We start from the raw sequence: 17,693 nt of genomic DNA, 5'->3' as shown, positions 1-17,693 counted from the left end.
CAAATATATAGGAGTCACAAGGAAGTTTTAGTCATAAAGATGTTTAAGAAGTTTTACTCTCCTCAAGTCTTTGGCATTCAAAACGAGTCACCAAAGGTAGAGACAAGCTTATAGTTATTTAGCTGAGTAAGGAAGGAGAGATGCCGATGGAATAAATAACAGTAAGAAAATTACTGATGAAGGCAGAAAATTAGAAGATAAGAGAAGAAAGTAAAAGAGATACAAATAGAACTAAATGCAGACAGTGAAAGAGTTCAATTAAAAGAGAAATTGTGCTTGTAACAGTGTGGATGAGCATAAAGTGAGAAATAAAAAGTATAATTGTGGAGAGAGCAAGGATGTGATGCATAGAAAGCTATCAACTTGGCAAGCTGAGAATTATAGATAATTCGTTTTTCTGTAATGTGCTCTTTATTTGGCTTTTCTGTGGCTGTGAATGAAACACTTATTTTATGAAAGCATACCAGTTTGGCTGTATGGACAATGCATTTTACTTTTAATTGCATTCATAAAAAAACAACTAATATTTTTACAGATGACTGGGAAATACCCTTTGAAGATATCAGTGATTTGCAGTGGTTGGGATCTGGAGCTCAAGGTGCTGTTTTCAGTGGCAAGTGGAAGAAGGAAATGGTTGCGGTGAAGAAAGTACGTGAACAGAAGGAAACTGATATTCGGAATCTCAGGAAGCTTAATCATCCGAATATTGTACAATTCAAGTGAGTATTTCCATATAGCTTAAGTGCATTACCTACTGACTGCTGGCAATCATTAGCTCAATGTTGTTTGTAACTAGCACTATTTACCAGTTGTTCCACTTTTTACAATGCTTTTGATTACCCATTTTAAATCTATTTTGGATGCGCACCTGCCACATTATTTCAAGCACACTTTTGAAAATCTCCAGTAATCTATTTCCAAACTCCATTGCCTATAGAAACTATAAGAAACTTGGGACCTAAAAGATATTTAAGTGCATAGTAGTGTATGCTATCTATAATAATTCACACCACAGAATCCAGACCAATTGCAGGTTACATATGTAAGGCTTCCAAGGCACCAAAAAACTGATTTTCAGTATTTCATATAAATAGTGATCGGATTTAAAAATGTAAAATGCAGAGATAATCTAGTCACGAGGAGAATATACATGCAAGGTTCAACACAGACAAGTATTACAATTATAAACTGTAGATTTGTCTTGAGGCAGCATAACACACTACATGTGCAATGTATACATTGTTGCTTGTGGCACCATCCCTTGTATCAGGCAGTAAACAGTGAAAAATTGTCCTCTGTGCACTTTCTTTATCATGTGCATGCTTCCATGCATTGCCAAGTGCGTAGTTGGTGTCTCTATTGAAGTTGTTTTCACATTGTCTAATTTCAGCTGCTTCCCTGATGATATTCTCAACAGTTCAATGCGTGAGCAAGTTTTATCATTTGTTCAGACAAAATCTTGTATTTATTTAACAGGCTATGCTCAGCCACAACTGATTTTTCCAAATATCTGTATTTAAGGTGTCACTGATGCTCAATGCAATGACTGACAAGGAGCCTGTGTAAGCTGGCCTGCATAACTATTGCCACACTCGCAAGGAACATTGTAAATTCCCAGCCCACCCAAACTGAGATTATCTTTAATAGGTAGCAACATTTCTTTAATTTTTCTGAGTGGCTGGAAGACTGGTCTGATTCCTTGTCTGTTTAGGACTCTACCTATCTTACTAGTTGCTGCATTGCAGAATGAAAGCTGCACTATGCGCTATTCCTCTTGGCTTGTTTGAATGACATCATGTCTTGGTTTGGTCAACAATGTCGAGCTAATATCATGGACAGAATACCCATTTAGAATACCGTCATCAGATAGTTAATATCAGAGCTGTGGTGGTCCTTATGTGAAATAATCCTGGCTCTGGTTACTAAGATGTTCAGCTTAGCTCTCCTCTGAGCTGGATGGCAAAAGATGTGTCAGTGAAGACACACAGATTTATAAGCATCATTTACTGTACACAAAATGGCTGAGTAATCCTTCTGATTTCTGTTTGACCAAGAAGTCTAGGAAAGCTCTTGACCAGCTCCTAGATCATTTTAATTCCCTGCATCCTAGCATCAAGTTTACCATGGAGGTGAAAAGTGAAGGAAAGCTTCCATTTCTGGATGTTCTGGTGGGCATAAAGGATGATGGGACACTGGGACACAGTGTTTATCGAAAGCTTACGCACACGGACTGCTACCTGCATGCTTCTAGCTGTCATCCATCGTTCCAGCGTACGGGGGTCCTGCGGATGTTGGCAAGAAGAGCTTATGCCATTTCATATGGAGAAAGCTTGTCACAAGAATTGGACCATCTCAAGGTTGTGTTCAAGCAGAATGGCTATACAGATACACAGATCCATCGTACTTTCCAGTACGGACCTTTGACTGAACTGCCAGAAGATACCTGCAAATCACTGACTTTTCTGCCTTTTGCTGGGAGCATTTCCTCAAAGATAGGAAGAATTCTAAAAAGATATATCAAAAGTATTTTTTGTCCTCCAGCCAAGATTTGAGCGCTTCTTGGCTCTGTTAAGGATGACTTGGGTTTGAGGAAGCCCGGTGTGTACAAGATCGCTTGCCACTGTGGGAAGGCTTATATTGGTCAGACAATCCGGACCATTCAGGACTTACGTGTTGAGCACCAGCGGCACACAAGGCTGCTTCAGCCTGAGAAGTCTGCAGTGGTGGAACACTGTCTCACCAAGGGACATAAAATGCTGTATGATGAGACACAAATGGTTGCCCCTGCATCTCGCTATTGGGACTGTGTTTTAAAAGAATCAATAGAGATTTGTTTATCAGATAATCTCATTAATAGAAACAAGGGTTGTCTTTTAAGTAAGACTTGGAACCCACAGACATTAAAAAACAGTGGTCTGTGTTTCGATCATCGGAATAAAATTTTTAAATTTTGATAGTAATGTCTCGATTTCGCCTGTTTCCACCACTGGTGGCATGGTATGTTTACTTGCGCTAGAGGGCAGTTACGGTACCCTTTCGCACATGTGTTGTGGGCCATCTGCGGCCTATATAGGGGCCGCAGCTTGTACAGAGGTCAGTTCTGGTGAGATCGTGTATCCGCACTCTCACCTGAAGATGGCAGCCAGTTGTACCGCGGAAATATTGTGTCAAGATGATGTTATGATCGGGCTTCACACCTGAGAAGAATATTATGTCTAGGAAAGGTAACTTCACATCCTTCTCCAGTTGTAGTTATATCTTATGTTGGGATATATGCTATTCAAATAGTCGACAGACTGCTAGATTGCATCACTGCTGTGCGACCATTTTAAAAAATAATCAGTAGCATATCAGAAGAAGTAGGATTGATGGAAGAAACTGCTGTTCAATGCTCGTTCTTCAAAATTCTCCATGGAAATAATTAGCTATGGCAGGTGACACTGGTGAACCCATGGCTGTTCCATTACTCATTTCATAGCAATTCCCAACTGTACAAATCAATAAGTGGTCATAAAATTGTGCTCAAATAATTTCAAAATTTCAGGAGTGTCCAGCAGTTTCCCAGATGTGTAGGTTGAACAGAAACCCCATGTACAGTAAACCGACACATACAGACCTGTATCTTAATGGGCATAGGCTTCATTGTTCAGCTCAGAAGAGCACTATGCTGAACACGTTAACAACTTAGAAGCAGTGAAAACGACTTCAGTAGAGAGACTAGCTATGCAGTTAGTAATGCGTAAATGATAAAGAAAGAGCACAGAGCAATGATGGATACAATACACAAACAAAATCTATGGACGTAGAGGGCGCCGCCTCAGCATGCACCATGCCTGTGTTGTCATCATGACATGTACCTTATTTCTGTATTTATGTGTTAACAGTGTTCCTCTGATGACCACTGAAGATATGGGGCTTCATATGCCTATCCAACCTGGTGCTCCCTCACATGAAAATATCACTATTATTAAGGTGATATTTTCACACAACATTCCTGTGATTGTGTGTATGAGTGTGCAACAAGAATCGTTCTGAAAATTAAAATGGGATTCTACTGTGAGGAGCACATTCCTCCATTCACTCACAGTCCCTTGTTGGCTGCACAGTAAACAGCCCATCTCTGCATTGCCATGACTGAATGAGACACAAATGATGTGAGACAGCTGACATACAGGCCAAATGCTCTGATTGTCTGGCATAGTTTTCTCAGGAGACTGCAGTACATCATGCAACTGTAAGTTCTACATACAGTTGTCTTGTAGACATGACTGAGTTTTCTTGTGGGGTGCCTTCTGTCACCCTTGAACTGGTATACAATAAGCATTGTGTGTTTCTGGGAACTGCAACCCCAAGCCACTAAGAGTCCTATTTGAACTCACCTGCTTCAAGGCGTCCAAGCGTTCTAGCCTTCCAAACTGGATCCAAATAGTGTATTTATGCCATTACAGTATTAACTTCACCTACAGACTACCATCTGGTTACAACAAAAAAGCAAACAATATTGTGGCATTATGAGTCTAATACCATTGAATTTCTCTTTTGCATCACTTGTAGAATGAGTTCCTTTGCGACACGGATAGCTGGCCGCAGTGGCCGAGGGGTTCTAGGTGCTTCAGTCTAGAACCGCGTGACTGCTACAGTCATAGGTTCGAATCCTGCCCCGGGTGTGGATGTGTGTCATATCCTTAGGTTAGTTAGGTTTAAGTAGTTCTAAGTTCTGGAGGACTGATGACCTTAGATGTTAAGTCCCATAGTGCCCAATTTTTTTTGCTATACGGATACCACAATTCAGTTTGTGGGGAAGTCTTGAGCATCACATACAGCAGTTGGTCACATAGTCTCTTTCGAGTTCCCTCAATTTTCCTCATTATGTTCAGTTTTTGGGTTTAGTGTAGCAGTAGTGTAATGTGTACTTTAATTGGAAAGAATCCAGTTCAAATACTGGTGAAACCTCATGTTGAGATGGGATTGTAAGAAGACATTGTGAAATGCCCAAAGGCCTGCAAACACAATAAAATTGATGAATGTGTGTCAGTAATTAGCTGGTAATTCAGAGAAGATGGTAAGAAAATGCACAAGTTCTTAGTAGCCAATGAAGTTAGTGGTGTTGTCCCCCCCCATCCCCTCCTCCTCCTCCCCCCACCTCCAATATCCCAGCAGTTGAACCTGGCCTTAGCTACAGTTTGGTAGGAGGCTACATGTGAGTTTGGAGTTTGGTGGTTTTGCCTACATATAAAAAGTGGACTAATTTTTGCCAGTACTGACGAATGAAAACAAACATTTAAAATTATGAAATCTTTCTGTAAAAATGTTCAGTATCAGCACTGTTCTTCAGAAAATAAAATGAATTTGCATATGAAGAACAGAAGACTGCATACACTTTATAAGGAATTAACCTTTTTTTCTCCAGGGGAGTTTGCACACAGGCTCCATGTTACTGTATAGTCATGGAGTATTGCCCATATGGCCCTCTGTACAATCTGCTTAAGGATGGAGAAGAAGTACCTCCTGCTCGTCTTGTGAGGTGGTCAAAGGAGATCGCTTCTGGAATGAATTATCTTCATCAACACAAGATCATTCACCGAGATCTTAAAAGTCCAAAGTAAGTCAGAAAATGTTTGTTTGTATCATCTGTTATTATTATTTTCGGTAACCAGTACAAAACTGCTTTTAATTACAGATTAAAGAAATTTGAATGTATCAATTGTAAATTCACAGCACTTTACATAAATGATTAAAGTCCTTTCGCCAAAGTGATGGCGTTATCAGCTAAGAGTTATCAGTTGTGTCACTGCTGTGTGTTAATGTCTTTACAGAACAGCCATTTATGTGATACATGGATGTGTCACAGTAGCTAACTTGTTGAATTTTTGCACCCTCTGTCCTACAATGTGTATCATTAATGATTGATCTATGCATTACTAAAAACTTACTGATCAGTGTACTGGTAAAGCTGCTACATCATAGGGCATAAATGTGATTTATCTTTCCTCACATGTCAGGAATCAGTCTTAATGTCCAGCATATGTCCATGTGTGGACAACTGAATGTAGCTGACTATCCAGATTATTACTTGCCTGAATGTAGTCTGCACACCTACTAAGTATTGGATCAAATTACTGAGTTAAGGGCAAGTCTAAGTATAATTCCATAAAATTACAAATGATGATTCTGGGATTAATTGTACCTACCTGATGTTGACATTACTTTTCTTGAGGCAGAGAGAGCCACTCAGAGGCAGACTCCACAGTTAATATGATTCTCTTATCCCAGAACAGAACACAATTGAATAATTTATTTCCATGTAGCTGTGTGAAAACAGAAGCGTACAAAGAAGACTATATAAGGGAGTGTGGAACAGTTGAATAAATCTGACATATCTAAGCTTGCCATATTCCACATTAAAGTAATACAGGGGGATTCCAAAAGATGGAACAGATTTCAAACATTTATTGCTTCCAAACTATAAAAGATACCACACACACAATCCCAACATTCCTGGAAAGGGAAAAATTCAAGTTTTTATGCATTCAGTATGAGTACCATGTGTTACATGACACGCATCAAAATAGTGGCTCATTTCTTACCACACATGGAGCAGCTGGTCTCTCATTATTGGATTAAAAGCTTCAGCAGAGCGATGTTGTTGACTTTAAAAGAGTGTCAGGCATAGGAGGGATAAAATGCAGTCTTTTACGTAACCCCATAGATAAGTCACAAGGTGTGGGGTCAGGAGATCTGGGAGGCCACTGCCAATGAAGTTCATCTTCTGCTCCTCCTCTTCCAATCCAACATCTCAGATCTCACACATTGTGACTTTTGTCTGTGCGGTTATGTAAAAGATTGCGGTTTTGTTCCCCCTATGCCTGACACTCCTGAAAATCTGTGAGATCGCACTGTTGAAGCTTTGAATCCAGTACCAAGAGACTAGCTGCTCCATGTGCGGTAGGAAATGAGTCACCATTTTGATATTTGTCATGTAATACATGATGCGCACAGTGAAAGCATAAAAACTTGAACTGTTCTGTTTCTACAAATGTTGGAATTGTGTGTTTCTATCTTTTGTAGTTTGGAAGCAATAAACATTTGAAATCTGTTCCTTCTTTTTGAATACCCCTGTACATATGACATAATTACAGCAGAAATGATATGTCAGAGTTCCAGAGGTGTGTTAGCCCATATTAAAAAAAGGGAGGGGGAATTGGGATTTAACGTCTTGCCAAAATCGAGGTCATTACTCATTAACGTTAGAGCACAGGTTGGGATTGTTTTCAAGGATGGGGAAGTAAATCAAGCAAACCCTTTCAGAGGAACCGTCCCTGCATTTGCCTGGAGCATTTTAGAGAAATCATGGAAAATCAAAAACTAGATGACCAAACACAAATCTGAACAGTTGTGTTCCCAAGTGCGAGTTGAGTGTCATATCTTCCAAGTTAGCATGAAAACCAAGTTATTATGATGACACAACTGTTTAGCAATTCAAGAAAATTAGCTGTGTTTCACTGAAAAATGGATACTTACTTAGAATTTATAATGAATATTGTGCCACCTGAATACACAATGTCAGGATTTCTTTATGTGCCTGCTGGTGACTCAGTACCCCAACTATGTAATCAGTTGTTGCCTTTACTTCTAAATTCTTTACATTCTGATGAAAAAAGTTACATACTGTATTTACTAATATATGTATTACTTAAAGAAATTTTTTCTCTAGATCTTTACATTAAGTAAATTAATTTTCTTCATTTTTAGTGTTTTGATTGGAAGAGGAGAAATAGTGAAGATAAGTGATTTTGGAACAAGCCGTGAATGGAATGAAAATAGCACAAAAATGACATTTGCTGGTACTGTAGCCTGGATGGCTCCAGAAATTATACGAAATGAACCATGCTCTGAGAAAGTAGATATTTGGTGAGTAATATTACACTGTTAAATTACACCTTTACACACACACCTCTCCCCCCCCCCTCCCCCCCCTCCCCCCCTCCCCCCCCCTCTCTGTCTCTGTCTCTGTCTCTGTCTCTGTCTCTGTCTCTGTCTCTCTCTCTCTCTCTCTCATTCTGTGATCAACAAGCAGATTGAAGAGCAGTGTGATTTACCAACAAGAGATGTTGATAAAGTTTCTTTATTGAACAACCTGATTTGGTCCATGGACCATTATCGGGTAAAACATTTACATCATCATACTAGGTAATATACAATGGCGTCAAATAATAAAATCCATGAATTCATCACTGTTGCCAAATAGTAATACAAATTACATTGTCAAAAACAAAGATTCCAAGACTTACCAAGCGGGAAAGCGCCGGTAGACAGGCACAATAAAATAACACACAAACACAAAATTTCGAGCTTTCCCAACCGGCGGCTGCTTCGTCAGGAAAGAGGGAAGGAAAAGGAAAGATGAAAGGATGTGGGTTTTAAGGGAGAGGGTAAGGAGTCATTCCAATCCCGGGAGCGGAAAGACTTACCTTAGGGGGGAAAAAAAAGGATAGGTATATACTCGCGCAGGCGCGCGCCCCGCCCGACCACACACACACACACACACACACACACACACACACACACACACACACACACACACACACACACGTGTTTGTGTGTGTGTGTTTGTGTTTGTGTGTGTGTTTGTTTGTGTGTGTGTGTGTGTTTGTTTGTGTGTGTGTGTGTGTGTGTGTGTGTGTGTGTGTGTGTGTGTGTGTGTGTTTTATTTTATTGTGCCTGTCTACCGGCGCTTTCCCGCTTGGTAAGTCTTGGAATCTTTGTTTTTAATATATTTTTCCCATGTGGAAGTTTCTTTCTATTTTATTTACATCATTAAATTACATTGTCAGTCATAGAAATGTGCCAGACAGTGCACTCACCTTAAGATGGACCATTTGTGTAACATGAGTGAGTGCAGTGTTTGCCACACTTTTATGATTGGTGATGTAATTTGTACTACTAGTTGACAACAGTGATGAATACAGGGATTTTATCACTTGGTGCTACTGTGTATTGCCTAGTTTGATGTAAATGTTTTATGGACCTGATGATGGTGTGTGGACAGAAACTGTTTGCTCAATAAAGGAACTTTATCAGCAGCTCTTGGTGGTAAATCATGCCTACTTTCGAATATTTACAAAGCTTCTTAAAATAAATTTCCAGATTCTTTCCTGCACTTTGTGCCCATGACATGATGGTTTGTGACTACTTTTCTATCCTCCAAGTAAATGCATCTTACCCTTTTTTCCCTGTTTGTATCCTTCATCTAGCAAGCAAGATTTTCAATCTGTATGTATATCAGGCTTGCTCCATTGCCCTTGTTTTTACATCTGGTTATCAGATAATCCTCTTCAGTTGAAATTACTGCTTGTATACAATATCTGTATTGAAAGAAAGTAATTATTTTCTTTTGTATATGAAAGATATGATGACAAATTGCAGTATGTGGGACTGATGAAAAAGGGAAACTAGAAAATAGGCTGTCTATTTTCATATAATTTTTAGCTACATTTAAGATTGTAGACTTTTAAAGATAAAAGGTTCCTAAATAATTGTCAGTACACTTCTTGTATTATCATAACCACTTGTAGAAAATAATACTTTTGCTAAGATTCTTTTACGAAAGACTGTATCCTGTAATTTTAATATATTATTACTGCTATACAAGACAAGTTAGTCTGATGTGTTTATTGTTGGTAACTCGGGAAATTTTCTGATATTTAAAAGGTCTTATGGTGTTGTGCTGTGGGAACTGCTGACCTGTGAGGTGCCCTACAAAGATGTAGACTCATCAGCAATTATGTTTGGAGTGGGGAACCATTCCTTACAATTGCCAATACCAAGTACCTGCCCGGATGGCTTCCGCCTCCTCATCAAGCAGTGCTGGAGTGACAAGCCCCGCAACAGGCCATCATTCAAACATATTCTGATGCACCTTGACATTGCAGCTGTTGAAGTGCTTTGTACGACTCCAGAGAAATATCTTAAAACCCAGGTTTGTATTAAATAGCTGTTTCACAATTAGAGAAGTGTCTTGAATGTAATGAAATCATTTCCATAATTTTTTTTTGTATTTACAGGCAACTTGGAAAGAAGAAGTGCGTAGCAAGATGTTGCAGCTGCAGTCTAGTGGATCACGGTTGCCCAGGTGTGAGGAAGATCTTGTAAAAAGGAGAAATGAAGAGCTGAGGCATGCACAGGACATCAGAGAACACTATGAACGGAAGTTGGATAGAGTTAACGATATTTATCTTGAAGTACATGCACAGTTTCTCCAAGTGGCAGAACAAAAGAAACAATTGCGTGCTAAGACAAAGCAATTGGAACAGTGGGAGCAACAACTGCGAAAGTAAGCTCTTCTTGATGCACTTATAATTTGGATGGAAAGAGAGTAGTTTTGTTGGGAAGGTGAAGAATGGAGCCACACTGTCAGTGCAGATAACATCACAAAGGCAGATATGCATATAGTTTCTTACAGCATTATATTCCCTTTTCTTATTATATTAGTTTCTTTTTAAAGATCACGTTGGTATGGAAAGCTATTTTTACTCTTCTAAAGTTGATTGCCATGTTGCTTCACCAGTTTATTTTTGTCTCGGAAAGTTCCACAGTGTGTTTCATAAAAAGAAAGGCTATGACATCAAATTTATTGTAGCTTTTGGAGTGAAATAGGTTATCAAATTCAATAAAATGGTAGATACTGTTGAATGTCTGCCTCTGTCCTGCATCTGATACCTGTAGTTTCCTTAAGGTGTGTAGACATGAACATTTTGTTATTAAGGTCTTATTCTTCGCATACAGTTTTTTTCAGTTACTTACATATTTGCATTTCATTCATTCAATAAATTTTTCTTTATCTTATTAACATCTGAAAACAACCCCCCCCCCTCCCCTCCCCCCTCACTAAGCATTTAGTATTGTATTACTGTTTGTATAGTAATTTATAATTTCACTGAATACACACCTTCATTCTTCACTGAATGACGTGTATGTGAAAAACAAGCCAATAGTTTTTGGTTTTACCTCTTTTCCTTGTTTGTTGCTGCTTTCATTCTCAATTTTTGCCATTATTCATTAAGATAGTTTTCTAATGAGCAGAAATTATCATAAAATGTTATAATCTGAAAAAACTAATTCTAAGTTGGAACAAACAAATCTTCATACTTAATGAATGCAATAGTACACAACTCATAAAAGTTCTAAACGCCACGTCAGATGATGTATGCCACCAACAAGAGAAAGATGTATGTCCGACAGTAGATTTAAGAATCAGTCTTTTTAATGGAATAAGAAATATGGCAATGTCATGTTGGAACTTCAGTAATGCATCCCTATTAAGTTGGTGTATAATTTTGCTTTTGAAACGCTGTGCTTTGAAAATACATACTCAAAAAGTTATGGTAGATAAGGCTGCTAAAGGCAATTTGATGTCATGTTGATGCCATATATTGGACAAATGACCAAGTTTTCACTAACTGAATATTTTATCTTTACAGGCGTGAGAAATATGTAAATGTAATGCAAGCAGGGATGAAAAATCAAAAGCAAAGTACAAAGAGACGAAATCCTCTTTGCAGTATGTCTACAACACCAACTTCGCCAGAACAGCAAACAACAAGCCCTGAATCTCCTAGGAACTGGGCTGAGGGTGTAAGTTGCTTCTATAAGCTATCTTGATGCAGTGACCTGACACTTTACATGTTTTGTTTTCATTCCAAGCATTTAGACCTTAATTTATTAAAAGCTGATTCTTGTGATTTAATTTTTTGTGGCTAAGGGGAAAAAGGTATGGCGCCGGCCGGTGTGGCCGAGCGGTTCTAGGTGCTGCAGTCTGGAACCGCGTGACCGCTGCGGTCGCAGGTTCGAATCTTGCCTCGGGCATGGATGTGTGTGATGCCCTTAGGTTAGTTAGGTTTAAGTAGTTCTAAGTTCTAGGGGACTAATGACTTTAGAAGTTAAGTCCCATAGTGGTCAGAGCCATTTGAACCATTTGAAACAGATATGGAGAAGTATTATGTGTACCTGCTGATATCAGGCATAATTTTAATGGAAATAAATAAATAATTTTAATAGAAATACTGTGACAAATCAGTGCATCTTGTCTTCAGTTGAAAGTTCATAACACTGCTAAATATTTCTCAGTCTGTCAACATTTTTTGACTTTTCTTCAATCTTGCTTCCATTAGCAAGTGCAATGTCACAGCTGACTCTGGTGCTTTCATCTTTCCAAAAGCCCAACTTATCATACTGTAACAGATCCTTGGCTGTTTTCCATTCTTCTGTATATCATTCTTGTCAGCAACTCGTGTGCATTAAGTGTTAGCTGATTGTGTGTTATTTGTTGCATATACGTACTCATTATCTTCAGAATTGTGTAGATGATATTTATTTGAAAGTCTGATGGTGTGTTGCCAGTCTCATAGATTCTATGAACCGTCTTAAATAGTAGTTTGTTTGCAACTTCTCTCAATGTTCTTAGACATACCCATAAAATGTTATCTATCCCTTCTGCCTCATTTGATCACATATCTTCCTTCTTTCATCAATAAATTGAAGTATTTCTTCTGTTATCCGAGGCTTCTTCACAGTTACCTTGCATGTATCTATGTTTGTTTCCAGCATCTGTGATTAATCTTCTAGAGATGTCCACACCTCTTTTAGTTTACTCATTATTGTTACTAACTTGTGATCTTAGTCCTTAGCTGCTCTTGGGTTTGCCTTACAATCCTATATCTGAATTTCGTATCTGTGTTAGCTACGATATAATCCAGCTGGAATCTTCCCTCAAATATACTACCCCTATTGTGAGTCTTAAACACAGTATTCACTATTAATAACTGAATTTTTTGCCAAGCTCATTTAGCATTCTCCCAGTCTCATTCTACTGTGGGCCCATACTGTAGTTGTAAAGAACTACTGTGATCCATCTAAATGTGCCATGGGAAAGTATGAGGTGGAACTGCCCAGGATGTATCAACACACGATACTGAACACGCATTGCAAGTAACATTTTTCATTCAGTCAAGAAGAGAAAACAATAAGCAGATTACAGTTATCAGATAGGTGTGAGCATTTACACTCTGTGCTAAACAATGAACAAACAAATAGATGATTTTATATAGGATGCAAAAACCGGCACCCTGATATGAAATTTTAAATTTGTAAGTTTGGATTCCACTACTAGTGAGGTAAACTAAATCTAACTCTAAGAAACACACAAACTGCTAATGACAATCTAGATCACTTGTGTGGACAGCACTTCCTACTAATGCCTGGTAATATCAGGTGACTTTTGATCACACCACTGATGTACCTAATTTAACCTTGAATTTAAGATAGTCTTGAACAGAATCCTCCTGTTGTGGCCATCCCTCTGCTCTACAAATTTTCCCACACACTAGCTGTGTTTAGTGGATAGCATTCACAATAATGGCTCGACAATTACGTTATGTCTACATATATACAAGTTCATGATATGAATATAATAGAGGGAAACATTCCACGTGGGAGAAATATATCTAAAAACAAAGATGATGAGACTCACCAAACGAAAGCACTGGCAGGTTGATAGATGCACAAACATACACACAAAATTCAAGCTTTAGCAACCAACGGTTGCTTTATCAGGAAAGAGGGAAGAAGAGGGAAAGACGAAAGGATGTGGGTTTTAAGGGAGAGGGTAAGGAGTCATTACACACACACACACACACACACACACACACACACACACACACACACACACACACACACATCCACCTGCACACACATGCTTGGCTTCTCTCTCTCTCTCTCTCTCTCTCTCTCTCTCTCTCTCTCTCTCTCTCTCTCTCTCTCTCTCTCTCTCTCTCTGTGTGTGTGTGTGTGTGTGTGTGTGTGTGTGTGTGTGTGTGTGTGTGTGTGTGTGTGTGGGTGCGCGCATGATGATGGGGCTTTTCTGGAAACACCCAGGCTTGTTGAAAGTGTTCATTGCTACAAGCACTCTGTGATTCTGTGTGCGCCGACTGACATGTCATCTGCTGCAGTCCTAGCCTATCGGCTGTGGCATGCACAAAAATGCATTTGTGCATTGCCACACTACGAAGTACATATTCTTCCATAACCCCTTTCCCTTTCCCTTTCCCTTTCCCTTTCCCTTTCCCTTCCATTCCCTTCCCTTCCCTTACGACCTCTTTCCAGTCACCCATGGTTATTAATATTGTTCAGTATCCTTGTACTCTTTTCTGTCTCTCACCTTCTGTTTGCGAAGTAGGGATATATAACTGAACTAGTGTTGTTGCTGATGGTGTGCTGTTGAATTTGATGGGAATAACCCTGTCACTAAAATGTTCACAGTAACACACTTTGTGTCTTCCTATTTCGAACAAATCCTACTATACCATCTTCTGCTGCTGTTGATATTATCCCATTTTTGTCTGACTAGAAATCCTTATCTTCCTCCCATTTTACTTCACTTACCTCCACTATGCCTAGAATGAGCTTTTGCATTTCCCTTTGCAGATTTTCTACTTTCCCTACCATGTTCAGAATTGTAACATTTCACACTCCAACTTCTAGAATGTTATTCTTTCGTTGATTATTCCATCTTCTTCTCATGGTCAACTCCCCACTGGTACTCCCATCATGGGTATCTGATTGGGGGACTAATCTGGAATCTTTTGCCAATGGAGATATCATCATGACACTTCTTTAAATACAGGCCACGTATCATATCTTCAATGCATTGGTTTCCATTGCCTTCTGTATCCTCACACTGTTGACATTTGGTGTTTTTTTCCAACTTTTGAACAGTTTCCCATCCCAAGGGCAAGATAATGCCATGAACCTCAGTCTGCTCCTGTGCCCTCTTTTACAAGACCTTTGGCAGAATGAGGGTGAATTCTTATACTAAAAGTCCTCAGCTGCCATTGTTGATGATTTTTTATTCAAAATTTAAGCAGTGGCTATGTATGAACAAGGACTTAGGACATTTTGATCACTAGTCAGAGACACAACTGCTATATCAAACAATGGAAACTCCAGGTAGGAATATCAACCACATAGTAAAAGATAGATTGCTGCTTACCATAAAGATGACATGTTAAGTTGCAGACAAGCACAATTAAGACATTTTCACAAAGCTTTCAGCTATAGCCTTCATCAGTAAAAGAGAAATACGCACCATTCATACACACAAGCAAGCACATCTCGCACACATGACTGCCAACTCCAGTGTCTTAGGATCAAGCTGCCAGAGTTATTGGTTATGTGTGAGTGAGGTGTGCATTCTTGTCTGTATGAATGGTGTGTGTTTCTCTTTTGCTGATGAAGGTTGTGGCCAAAAGCTTTGTGTGTCTTTTAATTGTGCTTGTCTGCAAATTAATGTATCTGTACAATAAGTATCAAGCTTTCTTTCCCTACACTACTGCTAGACTTATTTGTATAGTAAATTACTACTTGTCGTGCAACCGTTTTCCAAACATTGGTACTTGCCATGTAGCTAACAGAATCCTTCAGTCCCTGAATCTAAATATTCACATGATTTGTAGATAGAGTGGCTAATAAGGTGTGATCTTAATTTTCTTTTTAATTGGTAGGGATCTCAGTTTTGTGCTTTATGTTACACAGGAATTCTCTGAATATATTAACATCAGAGGACATAAGTCAATTCTGAATCCAGGATGAAGTAGTCTACACGAAAATTATTGTGTGCCTTGTATTATTACTGTATACATCACATTTCAGTTGATACTGATTTTTATTATTAACAACAAAAACCATTAAGGAGGACATGTATCAGGAAGTAGTTGTAAAAATTCCAAGTCTTAAAAAGGTCTTTACATGATTTACAGTTGCCTACTTTACACAACATTCTTACTGCTCACTTCTGCGCGCACACACATGCGTGCGCGCGCGCGCGCACACACACACACACACACACACACACACACAGCTATATTCATTTACTTCAGCTTCACTGCCCCAGAAGACAATTCCAGAGGGGAAAAAAAAAAAGGCATAACACACTGAACTGAATTCTTATTAGATTCCTACTGTGGACTCCAGTTTAACTACTTATGCAGAGGGATGTCAAAGAAATTTTTACAGTGGTTTTCATTGAGCATATTATGACTATTGATGTCTACTTCTCATGCTAACAGATCATTATTGCTGGTTTGAAATTGCATAGTCTGAGTATTTCTCAGATTCAGACGTTAACTCATAGCTGTGAACCATGTGCAGGTGTCTTCAGCTATCATCTGAACTGTGTCTGTTAAGGCTGAGTTTGGGTCCTATGTGCTTCTGTGGTCAGCAAATGTTACAGTTTTTTAAACCATGGAAGATTTTTTTTGTGTGGGTGAGAAATGAGTGTGCACAGTACTGATCCTTGTGACACTCCAAGTGCTATGTTCCCCCATTCTGAGATTATTTTTGTGCCTAAGGTACAGTCGGTTAGTGGGAACCTGTGCTTTCTGTGACAGAGATAACATTCTGTCCATGCAAGACAGATGCGTTTAATACCATGACACTTTAGTTTGCTATGTAGAATTCTGTGATCCACACAATCTTGTTTAACCCTGCCAGCACATCAATTTGTGAGGTCTCATGTTGGTTTCTGGGTGGAGAATCCTCTAAAAAAGCCAAACTGATAGGTAGTTAACAAGTTCTGTTAAATAATGCATTGTTTTATGGTGGGCTACTTTATGAAACACTTTTGGAAAGACGAGGGAGAGAGATATAGGCCAGTAACTATAAATGGTTTGCTGATCTCCAGTTTTTAGATGGCTGTTGCAACAGCAACTGTCAAGAAATGCGCATTGAGTTGTTGGTTGATTAGAAAGATAACTTAATGGCAATATTATCAAGTTAGCACAAGATTCTAATATTCTGCTAGAAACACGATCATATCCATTAGAATTAGAACTTTTTAGTGACCTTATGAATTCTGCCATCTTCTTAGATATTGTAGTTTTGAAACTAATGTCTATCAATGGTGCATGCAGTGTCTGCACAAGAAAATCTAGTGAATACATATTTGGTTGTATGTTCTGGGTACACTGCCTGCAGCCCCTGTGAGAAAGTAATCATTGAATTTAGTGACCAATAATTTGAAAGTGTTTCTGTTTCCACCAGAGCTCTTTTCTGGGGACTCAATTTCAGTGGAGTTAGTAGTTTTGTTTGTTTCTTATTTAATGATGTTCTGAATAATTTTTGCTTCTTGTGGAATGTTTCATTCTAAAGCATAGTATACGAGTTTTCCTTTTTTAATGACAGAGTGGAGGTTTTGGCTGTACTGGCAGTAACGGAATTTCATATCTTGTCTACTGCTTGTGTTCTGTATTATGCAGAGCTCTCTCTCTTCTTAGCGGAAGACACTTTAATCTCAGCAGTTATGCACCCCCTATACTTGCTTCTGTTTAATCTTGCCAGTTAAATTTTCCTCCAACACGCTCTGCTTTATAAATTTCTCCCTGGTTTTTGTCCCATAACTTTTCTCTAAACATTCTGAGTGAGACACTCTCTATGATTCTGTGATACAATTTGCCATCGTTATCAGATAAACCATTGACTATCGGTTTTACAGCTAAATTATTGCAGGTTTTTAAGTGTAAAACGAAATTATCAACAGCTGTTGCACTGTGTGTTTTAATCCCTGTAGGCAGTTTTACTGTGGAAAGTAAAATTGACAACTCTATGTGATCTGAGTTGGTACTATCTGGCAAAACATTAGT

The 17,693-nt window shown here is 38.8% G+C and overlaps 1 protein-coding gene across 2 annotated transcripts in view; it reads left to right on the top strand.

Annotated features, from left to right (window-relative positions):
• Window positions 1-17,693, top strand: part of LOC126268138 (mitogen-activated protein kinase kinase kinase 13-like) — a 139,302-nt gene that overhangs the window by 105,614 nt on the left and 15,995 nt on the right. For both annotated transcript variants that reach the window (XM_049973669.1, XM_049973670.1), the window contains exons 3-8: window positions 536-719; window positions 5,411-5,602; window positions 7,753-7,911; window positions 9,712-9,979; window positions 10,065-10,333; window positions 11,481-11,634. In XM_049973669.1, coding sequence (XP_049829626.1) covers window positions 536-719; window positions 5,411-5,602; window positions 7,753-7,911; window positions 9,712-9,979; window positions 10,065-10,333; window positions 11,481-11,634 — 1,226 coding nt within the window. The remainder of the gene's footprint in view (window positions 1-535; window positions 720-5,410; window positions 5,603-7,752; window positions 7,912-9,711; window positions 9,980-10,064; window positions 10,334-11,480; window positions 11,635-17,693) is intronic.

This window comes from Schistocerca gregaria, chromosome 4 (genome assembly GCF_023897955.1).
Source record: "Schistocerca gregaria isolate iqSchGreg1 chromosome 4, iqSchGreg1.2, whole genome shotgun sequence".
Classification (NCBI taxonomy): domain Eukaryota; kingdom Metazoa; phylum Arthropoda; class Insecta; order Orthoptera; family Acrididae; genus Schistocerca; species Schistocerca gregaria.
The sequence above is the reverse complement of the archived record's forward strand: the minus strand, read 5'-3'. Positions and strand labels throughout refer to the sequence as shown.